The 14,298-nt window shown below is 39.2% G+C and overlaps 1 protein-coding gene across 1 annotated transcript; it reads left to right on the forward strand.

Annotated features, from left to right (window-relative positions):
• Positions 1-1,461: 1,461 nt before the first annotated feature.
• Positions 1,462-9,770, forward strand: LOC118423766. Its single transcript, XM_035831983.1, has 11 exons — positions 1,462-1,626; positions 1,853-1,955; positions 2,672-2,780; positions 3,369-3,470; positions 4,088-4,152; positions 4,908-4,973; positions 5,527-5,765; positions 6,712-6,892; positions 7,443-7,585; positions 8,096-8,264; positions 9,311-9,770. The coding sequence occupies exons 1-11, from the start codon at positions 1,568-1,570 to the stop codon at positions 9,380-9,382; spliced, it is 1,308 nt and encodes a 435-aa protein (XP_035687876.1). The 5' UTR covers positions 1,462-1,567; the 3' UTR covers positions 9,383-9,770.
• The last annotated feature ends 4,528 nt before the right edge of the window (positions 9,771-14,298 follow it).

The raw sequence follows: 14,298 nt of genomic DNA on the forward strand, positions 1-14,298 counted from the left end.
AATAATCAAAGACGCGCGGCATTGTAACTTTGCTTAACACATGTACAGCGCTTCAGAAGTCAATCTAGGTCATGGGCCTGTTTACATTTAGGCGTAGAAATATCCCGGAAGTAAGGCGCGGACCAAAACACAATTTGCACCCAAAACACACCATTTCCTACGCTTTTCTGCCATGTAACCGTTTAATGTCATTTCGCAGGAAATAATGAGAAATGTCAACTCAAACATAAACCCTCGGAAGCCTTTCGTCACTTTTTTGTCGCGCAGAACTGGAGTGTGCACCGTTATACCTGTAGAATCGATTTTTGACGAAACCTTAATCAATGGTTTTTGCTTTTGTTTGCAATTCTAGTTTTGCCAATAACAATTTTTTCTGCCACATCCAATGAGATGATGTGAAAATTCGGTTTTGAGAGAAACCGATGATGAGGATATTTAATTTGTGGCTGTAGCATACTAGTATTCTTTCTTTCTTTCTTTGCTAGAAGCATGTACTAAAAGCATGCGCTAGAAGCATGCGCTAGAAGCATGCGCTAGAAGCATGCGCTAGAAGCATGCGCTAGAAGCATGCGCTAGAAGCATGCGCTAGAAGCATGCGCTAGAAGCATGCGCTAGAAGCATGCGCTAGAAGCATGCGCTAGAAGCATGCGCTAGAAGCATGCGCTAGAAGCATGCGCTAGAAGCATGCGCTAGAAGCATGCGCTAGAAGCATGCGCTAGAAGCATGCGCTAGAAGCATGCGCTAGAAGCATGCGCTAGAAGCATGCGCTAGAAGCATGCGCTAGAAGCATGCGCTAGAAGCATGCGCTAGAAGCATGCGCTAGAAGCATGCGCTAGAAGCATGCACATTACTTTCTATAAAAAAACTCTCTTTCACTTTCACTTTCTACTTTCCTCTTAGCTGTGAAAATATTTCCCGATGGGTTGAGATCTATTTCAATATATTTCAAATAATGTTTGTAATCGTATGAAAGAATTATGATAATGAGGGCAACACTAAACATTTGTGTTAAACTGTGGGGCACCGCGCTTTGGAAATTGTGTGCGTGCGTAAGATGTGTGGCATTGCGACCAAGGGGTTGTTTATGCAAAACTTTCAAGATCGTAGTATTCGTACATTATTTTGATATTCAGTGACGGTTAATCTTGAGTTGAAAAGCCAACAAACAGACAGACAATAAACAAAATGTTCTGCCTGACTCCAGCTGTAGTTAACCCACCCTATCCAGCGATTTGTGCCAGCCAGAAAAGAGGAAATCAACGTTGCAATACTAATTTCTGTAGATCATCAATAGGCCGTCGAGTCGTTACTTGCAGACAAATATCTGCAGTATGTTTCTATAACGCTAGATGTCCCCAATAGACTGTCACTGTCAAATAGCAAACAAAGATTTGCAGTTTGCTTAACTATCGCTAGATGTCCCCAATAGACCGCCGTTACGCCAAGTGAAATGAAGCTGTCCACCCCCAATTCATATTTGGTACCTACCCAAAGGATTCCCGGTGGGGAACGAGAGCGGTCCATTTGCGCCTTTTCATTGGTCTACGATTATAGCTCTGGGGACGAGATGAGCGGGTTGATTCAAACCGACAAGATGGCGGCGAACGTTTTGGTGGATTCTCGAAGGTGTTTTTTTGTCTCTTTATCTCTCAAATTTAGAGATTGTTTGATTTTATTCCATAGAAAATACATAGAATGATTCACAGAGATTACAATGTATGCATTTCTGTTTGGTCGGTACTATGGTTAAGCCGTTTTTTGGTTGCTCCTTGTGCCTTCAGTTCATAAATTTTTGTTTTGAGTTGACTCTCCACAAAAAATATATATTTTTAACTCCTCTATCCTAATGTAGGGTATTTGAGGAGGTAACTCAACAGAAGCTGAAGCTTGTTGAAGCTAAAGAACTGCTCCAGGAGTCTGACTACAATGCCAGGTCTGTCCTCAACCACACCAAGGTTGGTAAAAATGTTTGCATGTCATAATTTTTTGCATATCAGGGTGTCTCAGAAAGGGCCACAGAACTTGTCAGAGTTCAGTTCAGTTCAGTTCGTCCTCTTTTTGGAGGTGACACCTGTGTCTCCACTCGTTTCTGTCCAGCATTACTGATCGGAGTTCGTTGGCCTCCAGACCTGTCCAAAAAGGTCCAAAAAGTCCAAGCAGATTAACCTTGTTCACTTTGTTGTATCGTAAACCCATCTGTTGTTGCCGCTTTATCCACTTGGTTAGTCAGCTACTGGTCACATGACACATCTGCTTTCATTCTCTATAATTAATTTTCTGTTCTTCCTTCTCATGTGCTCATCTCTCGCTGCTTGGGAGTTCGCCACTATCTTTACAGTGTAGCTAGTTTACAGGGCGACGGCATAAACTCAAAAGGCCGGCTGACTTACTGGTGGCATAAGTGTCCTATACAGGGCCATTGCTTAGATGTATGTTGTAACACTAACAGTTTACTGAAGCTTGATTTTGTGTAAATCTACGTGACTAAGTTAGATTATAGTAAGTGTCTTGTACAGTGCCAACTTGCTCTTGGTTGTATTAAATGTAACTACTCTCTTGTATTTTGTGACCACTAGTCTAATAGTAAAAGATCCTGTGTCTTGTACAGGGCCAGTATTGCTTGTATTTTGTGACCACTAGTCTATAGTAAAAGATCCTGTTTCTTGTACAGGGCCAGTGCTCAGACCTGAAGATGACCTGGCTGGAGCTGCAGACCCGAGCTAAGATCCTGGAGTATCTGGAGAGGGGCAGGGGCAGCTGGCCTGAGCTGGGGGCAGTGGGTGAGTACAGTACAGATGTAGAGTAGTGAAAAAGTTAAAGTTGCTGGCCTGAGCTGGGGGCAGTGGGTGAGTACAGTACAGATGTAGAGTAGTGAAAAAGTAAAAGTGCCAAAAAAGGCCATAGAGAGCCTGCTATGGAGGCTAAGTACAGATGTAGAGTAGTGAAAAAGTTAAAGTTGCTGGCCTGAGCTGGAGGCAGTGGGTGAGTTAAAGGTACTTAAACTGAGTTCTCATACCCCAATGTTGCCCTGCCATTTGCTATAATGCATAAAAATGCAACTTTTATAGGTGCAAATCCAATAAAAAAAATTTTTTTTTCAGGAAATGTTTTACTTCCAATTGAAGGAGCACTTGTTCAGTAATCAATCAAAAGACTTCCCCCTCAATCTGACTGGTGACGAAAAGTGAATCCATGTTTATGGTGTCTATAACCAAAGAGGTTTTATCAAATTATATATTGCGAAGCTGATTACGCCGAAGGGTGGTTATATAGGCTATATAGATACTAGAAATTCAAAACCTCCTTGCTATAACTGCACATATTTACTATGCGCCAGAGGTCTGATGACTTACATCTCTTACCTCCAGATGTTGAAGTGAAGGAAGCTAAGAAGAAGGCATCCGGGATGAAGAAGGAAGCAGCCCAGCAGGAGAAACTGTTGTCTGAGCTTGCTCAACAGGCCAACACAAGTAAGGGTTTCTTACTACAAGTACTCAGAATTTAGAACAGTAGATTATAATTTAAATGATATTGATATGTTGGTGTAGGGATGGGTACCTGTACAGTGTACGAGTGCAATACTGTTATTTCTTGTTGGACCGGCCTGAAAATACGAACCGGAAAAAATCAGTTGACCAGGTTTTGGACCGATTAGAAAATAAACAGATTATAACAGTATTATGACTGCAGGTGTTCACGTGTTTGGAGTAGTGTAGTAGAGTTGATAGTAATTTTTACTATTTTTACTAAGTTTCTAAGTTGTCAAACTTGGTCAAACCCTACTTAAGAGAGGCAGTTAGTGTTGTTTACATGAAGATAGGATACCAAACAGATTCCTAGCAAGAGGGAGTGTGTGAGTTCGAATCATACAGTCACATGCACACGCACGCACGCACGCACACACACACAAAAAACATACACTCACACACACACACACACACACTCACACACACACGCACGCACACACACACACACACACACACACACACACACACACACACAAAAGCTAGTTATTGATACCTCTTAGATATGGACTCTGGGAGTTAGAAGTTAGAGTTACATACATGTTATCATGTCTATGTTTCAGTATATGATGAACATGTGGAAAAGGTTGCCAAGTTACAGGAGAGAATCGCTCAGGTGGAGAAAACGGTGAGTGAAAATATGTCTGTCTTACTTTGAACCTATTCAAATGTGTATATATTTGATATATATCTAGTTGTTACAATTCAGCTTAAAATCAGATCTATGATATATACATAAGACAAATACTATCATGTAATTCCTTCTAATTTTGGTAGTCCTGATTTTTCTTAGTTGCTATTAGTTGTCATCGGTTGTAAATGTTTGAGAATTTTTGAAAAAAGCTGTAAAAGAATATGTCTAAATTAATGATCACACCAAACTTTAGTGCATGGAAGTCAGTGTATGCTATTATGAAAGTCACCACTGTAGCAGTAGTAGAGACGTACAGTGTACTGTAATTCCTGATTTTTTCAATGTACTTTTATGTTCACGGTTTTCACAAATACGGCTGTAACGTGAACTTATCATTACTGATAACAAATAAATCACAGACTTTTTTTACATGCACCTGCCAATACCGTGAATATGTATTTAGTTCTGAGAACAGGTTAAATTTTCTCAGACCGTGAAAGTTTGGTGCCGAGAAGACAAAGTGAATTACAGTATTACAGCACCATTGGGGTAGTAGTAGAGACATACAGTGTATTACAGCACCATTGGGGTTATACTGACCCTTTCGGGGTTACATATCCTTTCTTCTAGCTGAATACAAGACACCACTTAAACTTACATGTAACATGTGCTTAAGTGGTAACAGTTAGCAAACACAAGGAAACAGAGAACAGTATAACATTAACACTGGTACCTGTCTGTTCCCTCAGGAAGCCAGGCTGGAGGAGGTTCTACAGAAACATCAGACAGTGGGACAACTGCTCAACCTTCCTAAGGTATTAAAAAGTCTAGAATGTACTTCAAGTATCAAGTTACACTTTTATCAGCCACACAGCAAAATAGTAGGTCAAGACTCAAGTGCATGAAGACATAAAACTTACAAGTTCTGGATTAAAGGTGAAAGTTTCCAAAACGAAAAATTTACCCAAATTTGTGTTTAGTACTTGTTAGGAGGAGGCCTATTAGGGTTCTCTCTCTTTCCCGCACAGTATTCCTATATTATTGAACTTTACTTTCTCTATTTCCTTTTTTTATGCAAATGAATAAAATATTCAGTGTAAATGTAATAAAAACCAACTAACATGAGATTAATTCCACTTTTCTCCTTGGAGTTAAAAAATAGAAATAAAAGAAAATGGAAAATATATGTTTTTCAATGGGATGTTTGACAAAAATTCTTTCTACAGTTTATAACTAATATAAGGGAAATATGATTTGTACAAGTCTTTACAGCGTATTTCTCTCTTTGTTATATATTTGTCCTCTTTTCTACTAAAAATCACTATGCACCACTGAAACAACAGTCGTTTGTGATGTCCACTTTTTTAGATTGACCAGACATTTGACATGGCGGCGTTACTGCAACAACACACTGACGGCATTAGGAAGGCGGAATCAGCGCTGTCATCCTGTCGAGTTGCCATGGTGACGTTACAACAGGAGATGGCCCAGGCTATGGAGGAGAGGGACAAGTTTTTGTCTCAGAAGCAGGCAGTACAGAAAACCATGGAGGAGTTACTGAGTAGGAAAGAGCAGGGGACAGAGAAGATCAGGGCACAGGCTGCATGGTACGTATGAAATGTTTGCGTCAGTTTTATTTTGCAGACGGGGAATATATGTTTTCTGTGTATCACTCCTTAGCAATTTGGTGAAAATGTCTTTTCCACTCCTCAAAAGTAAATATAGAATACAACACGGTGTATTCCGTATCACCTGCGGTACAAGCCCGACCGCGAGAAGGATCGCCTGACGCCTGAAGGCCAGAGGGTGATCCGACCTGCGGGAGGGCTGGGACCGAGGGTGATGTGGAATACACGATGTTGTATTTTATTTACATACCTGAGAAAACACATCTTTCGATGCGAAATGCACCAGAAGTTGAGAAAATGTTGTGTCCTGGAACAAAAGATTGTAACAACAGCAATTCTAACGTCTGAATCCGGTATTCAAATTTCAACCATGCCGTATTCAGCCCATTCGAAATAGTTCGATTTACTCGAAGGAAGCCCGTGTGATACAACTTAGAACCTGTGTGATATGGAAGGTTATCACACGGTCCGGAACACCCGTATCGAACGTCTTCGCGTCACATGCATGACATGCATGAATTTACAATGCACTCAAGTCAGTGATGTCCATATTGAACTCTTTTACCTTCTCCCTGCTGTATAAGGTACGTATAGATAACCAGTGTCACTGACAAAAGACAGTAGATACTATCTGAAAAATCTGTTTCAAAAATCATATCCAATTGCTTTAGTCATTGCATATCTTATTACCTGGATGTCTAACCTTCATTCTGATTGACACATAGATAACCAGTGAAATATCCTAAATGTGATGTTTTGTTTCAAGTTAAGCTCCCTGCATACTCTGTTAGAGTCTGTTCTTACACATACCTTTTCATAATGTTGTAAATATTATGTAAATATCTCTTGTTGAGATGTTCCATTCCAAAATCTACGATCCCAATGTAGTTAGTATATTGACAAATGCATGACAATAATTTTCCAGGTGTAAACAAGCCTACAAAGTCCTGAGCCAGTTGAGCGGTGTGGAGGAACATTCTGTGGTTGGGAAGAGTCTGACAGTGAAACTTGTGCCTCCACCGGACTCCTCCTGCAATGTCATCCCACTTCTCACCCTGCACTTCAGGGAACAACTGACAGGGGGCTTCACTCTGGAAGGGGCTGTGGTAAGCCATATTTCTGATGACATACAGATGATGTTAACGTTGTATCCTGTACATCGCCATGCAATTCTTGCCTATTATTGTAGAATTAAACACTCAGATAAAGTATCACACTATCTAGTCTTTAGTTATCATATCATATAGAACTCTATTGTTATAACCTGTTGCGTAGATATTAATTAATTAGTCTTGATGTCTTGTACATGTACTGCCCTAGAACTTGCCATACATTGTACCTGTTACAGTTTTTGTGCAATAAAGATTGATTGATTGATTGATTGATCGATTGTTGAACTAGTTCTTCCATGCATTCAGAGATCATGTGAAAGTCTTAGAAAAGAGAGCTTAAAAAGGCATAGAAACTTTTCTCATTTCCTATTCAGTGAGTGATTCAACTGAAAGTCATTAGAATTTCTTAGAAACACATGTACACTTCTGTCATTATGTGAAATTGTAATAATTTACAAGCGTATTATATCAAGTTTTTTAGAAGCTATTGCAAAGCCTCAGAAAAAGATAGGTGGCTGATCAAAGATATTTTCCCCCTCTTCAGGTGGACCCTCCCAGTCTTGAGATTGAGGATCTGGTCGAGGTTGCCATGGAAACCAACGACACCCTGTTCTTTGTGAACCGCGTGCGAGAACGCTTCTTCACCCAGATGCCACTTCTGCAGGAGATAGAAGGCCTACGCCACAGGTACTTTATATTGTTAAAATTTCACACTCACAGTGTCTTAAAGTACGCAGGCCTTAGGCTAGCTTTTGACATATTCCTATTAGTCCGATAGTGCACCTAGCCTCAAAATCTAGGTGCACAGAAAAAAATTGTGTGTACCAAGGAGAGTGTCAGCAAAAAAAATTTGAACTTAAAAAAAGTTGCAATTAATGAAACTCTATATTGACTAACCTTGAAAAAAAGATACAGCCTTTATTGTACACTTGAATGTCAAGAACAATGTAGTACTTTGCTGTATTACAATACATGTATGTAACCATACACAAAGGTGCTCAGTTCCAATTTTGGGTGCACAAAAATCATATACAACCAGTATTTCAAACTCCTGGCACAAGATGACCTCTCACTGCAAATTGTTTTATTGCAGGCAGTATTTAACACACTGATATTAACTCAATAGTACCATATTGAGATGAAGACAATGTTTGTATGTTCATATTAAATCCTGTGGCCCTGTATATACTGTTGCAGGTTTGCCATTGACTACGAGGCAGTACAGAAGCGTGTGCGAGTGATGCTCGGAGAGGGAGGGAGAATCACCTGTACCCTGGACATCGGGAGAGACTACCCTGGTGCTGGGGGGGTGCAGCTGGTGGACTGTACAGGCATTCCAGAGGGGAAAACCCTGCAGGAGCTACTGGTAAGGAACTTGTTTGTTGTTTGTTTGTTGGAACCTTTGTTTATTCATTAAAATCTCAAATCAACCCGCAGGCCGCTTTTCATTGAGGTCATGAGGGAAGAGGGTAAGGGTCAGGCAAAGTATATAACAGAGGTACAGTCTACATCATTTAAAGTCCTAATAAGTCTATAGAGTGTCACATATTTTACATATATATGGTACCCAAAAAATAGTGAGTGCTACTGCGTGAAGTCCATTCGTTTTGGTTGTGTCCGTTACTTTAAGAATAAGAGTCTCTTTTTTAAAGGAAGCTAGAGTTGGGGCTGTGCGTATGTCTGGTGGTAGGCTGTTCCAGATGTTGAGTCCCCAGTAGGCTTAGGCTCTTCTAATGGTTTCTTGCTTAAAGGTTGTTGGTGTGTACAGGTGTAGCAGGCTGGAATATACCTCTGGCTTGAACATACCCTGGTACATTTTGGATAGGGATGTATGCTACGTTTTTTCCTACCCTGTTACACCTGTAGTTGTAAAATGTACAGAAAGCCATGGGGTCTTACAAAATGTGTTTACCAGGTGTAGATCCCCTCTTTCTATGGTCGTTGAAAATAGTTGTGGATGTTTGTGTGTGATGGAAATTCCATAATGATTACCTTTCGAAGACCAGGTAGAACTTTGATGACCTAGAAATTTCCTTTCCTTTCAAAGTCATATGATGTATTGAAGATAGGTATAAAAGCTTAGGAAATAGCAATGACCAAATTGTTCTTGACCAAATTGACTGTAATATTGTTGGTGGAAAGCAGAATGTGATGGATCCTACTATTAGTAGTACTAATGATATTTGTTGAAGAGGGGTAAAGGTAGGGTCTGAAATGTAAAGGTCCAGTTCAATAAATTGAATAATGGGCCTCCAAGAGGCTTTGTACAGTACTGCACCAGTTTTGATATGTCGTGGTTGAGACATACTGTGGTCATGATTTTTTATTGTTAGATGTGTTTGTGTTTGGCCGAGCTCCCGCTCGAACCAGTGCTCTCCATCTCTTGTTAATATGTCTATCTGTACCCCCCAGCCTTCTACCACCCATCTCATCACCCTGGAACAATGGCTGGAACATCTGACCACAGTCTGTTCTGAATGGTGACGGACTGGAAGGCAAGAATATTCTTAATATGTACATACACAATGTCATGTATAAGGTATAAAGGAATAGTTAAGCTTGGGATACAGGCAGTGTAAAAACTTGCTAAGATTATCATGACTATGTTGGTTTGTTGTTGTGCTGCCCAAAACCATGGGGCCAAATCACTGTACAATGCATCTTCAACTGAAGCAGTTATATATGCATGTATGATTCTACAGTTGTTCTCACTGCAAATAGAGTGAATATATATGCATAAATATTTTTATCCTAGACCTGAGTTCTCTCATGGAATTTGTTGGAGAGGGTAGAGATGTCTTAAGCATTGATATTTCCATAGTGTGCATTGATAGCATATAGAAGATACAAATAAAGATGTTGTAAAACTTTTGATTGACTAAGATGCCATAATTCGTGTGTCAGATCTGCATTTAGAAATCATTTTCTTGAAGGAACCAAATTTATGTCCGCTTGAATGACAAAACAGATAAAGATGTTACTAATAGTAAGACCTGGAGCGGTTTGAAATACTAGCAGTACACACGCAGTATTATCAACAATTAAGGGACAAACACAATTGTAAATCATCTGTTGTATGTGGTATTTGTTTAAGATTTAAAGTTCTGAAGAGAGGCAATAATGCTGTAAATCAGTTTTGCAGACATGAATTTTTTCTCTGTTGTGCACCCAAAAAATTTTCTATGCACCAAAAATAAATGTTTAGGTTAGGTGGACTATTGCACTGATTCCCCAAATTACTTTCTATCCCCTTAACCATCTTTCCACCATCTAATGTTTCAATCTGTCATGTTGGTCCATATGATATAGATAACGGAGAGAGCTTATTGAGATCATTCACATAGGACTGTACTTTGAACCCAGGTTCTACATCATAAACCACACTAAATTATAAAACCACCCTCATTTCCTTGTTTGCACATGTCCATAAAGCATCAATAAAATAGATTAAGATCCTAAATTGTTTGCTTTTTGGTAGTACAATGTAATAAGCTGTGGACAACCATTAAGATCCATTGTTGATATGCCACTGAAAAGTCATTAAATACCACTGAAATGCTACAAACATTTTAAACATTATGGCTTGAATTCAACATTCATTATTGGGAATAGGTGCAGTGATACCTGTATCCTACAAATGTAGGTGCACAAAATAATGAAGCAGAATGTTATCACAAACCTCACTGCCTTTCTTCAGAGCTTGAATCTTTAAAAATCAAGGATTTTTTTATATGACACATAGATGCCAAGAATATACTGTATACCAATACCTTTGTATACAAAAAAATATTTATAGGTACCAACGCACCCACATGCAACAACTAGAGTTTCACAGCTCCAATATGGGTGCGCAAAAGGGCATGTTTACCAAGAATTTTTGAATATTGACGTACATTCTTATGATTCCATGCTCGCAACTTGCAGCCTTGACGCCGTTGTTTGTGCTAAACAACTTATCCTCATATTCTATACACATCCTTTCTTTAGAATTAATATGTCTGCGGACAGTTTTAGTATTAGAACATTATGCATCAGGAAAAACGCATACAAACAAAGGCTTAGAACAAAGAAACACTGAGTCAATTTCTTTATTTGTTTACAACTTGTCGAGCACAATAAAGGTTGGGGGACATGTGTACATACATTGTCAGGACATGGTCCTAATCAAATACACAAGTCAATTTATTTCTTTAGGTAACAGACAGCCATTGTAGATACCGTCGTAAAGTTGTTGTTTACCGAATCCCTACAATATTCATTCACAATGTTGCAAATAGACATTTACGTTTTAACAAAATTCTTTCTTCTAAAAGCTTTTTCCAATCAGTATTTCATGATCTTCACAAAACAATAATTCTTCCCAATGCATCCCTAATAGTACAAGTACACAACTGTTTTATCAATACAAGTCTATACATTGATATATATTTCCAACAGTACTATAATACAAAATGGAGACCTTACCATTGTCAATGCCAAGAAGCATGTACATGTGATGTAAATGGTAAACCATTGTACTCCCAAATTCATGGAAAAATAGACGTCATCCATTCATCCCATCTGTTCCCTTCCCACTCCCTAACCTTGAGGTGTGGCATCCTGGAGAAATTTGTCCTCATTCTCACAGCGTGTCCGATTTTTTAGTGCAACAACCGACGGTCGGGAACGAGCAGAACAGCGCCGTCCCCGAATTTGGGGCACGCTACCCCGGATTGACCTCCCTCTGTCCTTGGTTGGCTCTCTCAAACCTTGAGCAACGCTGGCGTACCCCAGTTGTGGAGTCAGTGTCCCTGAATCTAGGCTGCGGGTCAAGATGAAGGTCAGCCATCTGCCTAGCAAGTGGGGTGAACGACCTAGAGGACGTCATCCCCAGACGACCTTGGGGTTCATTACCTGGTGGGGTGATGGGTAAAATACTGGATGTCCCGGATGAGGACGTGATTTACTGTAAAACTGCTTTGTCTTCTGAAGAGCTGTTTTTGTGCATAAATATCTGATGTGCTAGTCACTCCAGAAATTCATCTTTTAGCATCACTGTATATGGGCAAATTACAATAACATAAGAGTAATGTCAACATACAGTTAACTGCACATGCTGTATACAAAATAATAGGAATTCAACTTATATAACTTAGGATACAGCACATAGTGGGTTTATGTTTTATCGGGAAATTGTCTGTTATTTGTAAGTCAAGGACTTTACCATGATTGATATTCATTTAAACCCCATGTGTACTTTTATCATGTGGAATGAAAGCTGGAAATTTATGATGTACATGAACGTTATTTCCTAAAAAATATGTAACCTTCATGTAAACTATATTGAAGAAAGAAGCTTTTCTGCTGCAGCAAAACTAACCAGACTTACGGTACCAGTACCCGGATGAACACCTGTTTTTAGCACTCATCTCACCTTGAATCACGACACTTCATGACACCAGCGATAATTGCATTCTTACATCATACTCTATATTTAATTATATACAATGTAATGCTTTCTAAAGATAAATATTCATTATCGCTGCAGCTATGGCTTTCTACAATCTTTACACCACCAAACATTTATTTATCAGGAGGATAAATCAAGATTTTCTTTTTTAAATTATATGAAATAGTCTACAAAAACAGATACAAGTAAATACTAATTTTTGTTTCATTGCTGTGTGGTCCTGACAATGTTAAACGCGACAGTGTGAATGTTGTTAGCTGTACTGTACTGGGCATGTGTAGTACAGTAAAACAGCCTACACAAAGCCTACAGGTATGTCCTGTGATGTGGATTGATGATTAACTCAGGAGGAGTCGCGCAGAAGGTGGTGTGGGGGCTGGGACAGCTCTGCACATGCTCAGAACAACGGAACAGGCCTGGTCTCACCCCTCCCGGCGATTTTTATGCTCAATTTCGTCGTTTCAGATTCCAACGCTCCATTTGATTGTCTCCACATGAATATCCATGGCGATGATAAATAATAACCGCATTAAGTATACCAGTCTGTATAGTTGTATGGTTCGGATACTACAGTACAGTATATAGATGTACTGATTGTGGTGAATTGTAAGTTAACTTATAAATGTTAATTTAAAACTGGTGACTTTTGCTTCATTAGATTCTAGAGTGAAAGTTGGTATATGGCTAATGTCCGTTCGTTCTAAATAATATAATGGTCATTTACTTAAAGAGGCTTTTCAAAGGAAATCCAAGCTGGGGCCGTGTATGTGTCTGGTGGTAGACTAGTTCCAGACACTGGGTCTATGGTAGCCTACTAGTATTAACAGAGGTTTATATTAATAACGGTTAGGCTCTGTTTTTTAAAAATTCTTATTCGTTTTTATCAGGCTTTCTATTTTGAGACATAGAGAATATGGTAGAAAATACAAAGCCGATAAAAATGCCTAAAAATACGGCAAAAACAGTCAGAGCCGAACCTCTGCTTGGAGAGTAAGTCTATATATATATGGATCCTCTGAAGGTCTCTTACATTATCTCCGCTGGGGAACAATCAGTCCACTGTTGGGCTGACTGTCAGCTACACAGTAAAATCAGCAGCTGCCAGTAGATATTGTATCTTAAGCCATGGGGGAAGTGAAAGAACATAAATTAAGTTTTGTAGTCCTGTCCAGGGGGCCATGAATTCAGGCCTTGCCAGGTACAATGGTTCTCCAGTAAAAGGAATAAGGTCAGGACCTGTGTCCCTCTGCCCTCCAATGGAAGTTTGCTTCTTGGGATTGACAAATAATTCACCATGTCCATCCAATGGTCTGAACTTTATGACATAAGATTGATGAAAATGCATTTTCGTATGCTTAAAATGACCAATTTGTGATGAAAATTAAGTACATTACTCTTTAATGGCTCCCAAACAAAATGAGTGGGATGGAAAGAAAAGAAACAAGCCGACCCCCAGGTCAAATAGATCTTGGGAATCAGCATCCAAAACTAAATATCCAGTGTTTGGTTGAAATTTTATGATGAAGTCATGAAACTCATGATGGGTAAATTTTATTGGTTACTTACAGGAAAGTCCATTCCAGTCAATAGTGCCACTCCCTAGAAGGTTACCAAAAATTGTAGGTAACATCTGATTAATATTAAAGTGCCAGAAAATTTATTGGTACTAGTTCGCTGTCAATAGTGCCAAGACATTACAGGAATACCCTATCAATTGCCTTGACCATTTACTGACTGTTGAGATATCAGTTTTACATTTTGCATTTCCCAGAATAAACTACAAGTTTCAACAATTTCCTCAGTCTGCTTTGACTTGGAGATCAGTATTAAAGGAACCAAAAGTAGAATTTTATTAATCTTGTCATTACAAAACATCTCAAAGGGTTAATGAAGAGTAACATTATACTAACATAGCATTATAATTACAGGATTGAACAAACCTGACCTTCAT

The sequence above is a fragment of the Branchiostoma floridae genome, chromosome 10 (genome assembly GCF_000003815.2).
Source record: "Branchiostoma floridae strain S238N-H82 chromosome 10, Bfl_VNyyK, whole genome shotgun sequence".
In the NCBI taxonomy this organism is placed as follows: domain Eukaryota; kingdom Metazoa; phylum Chordata; class Leptocardii; order Amphioxiformes; family Branchiostomatidae; genus Branchiostoma; species Branchiostoma floridae.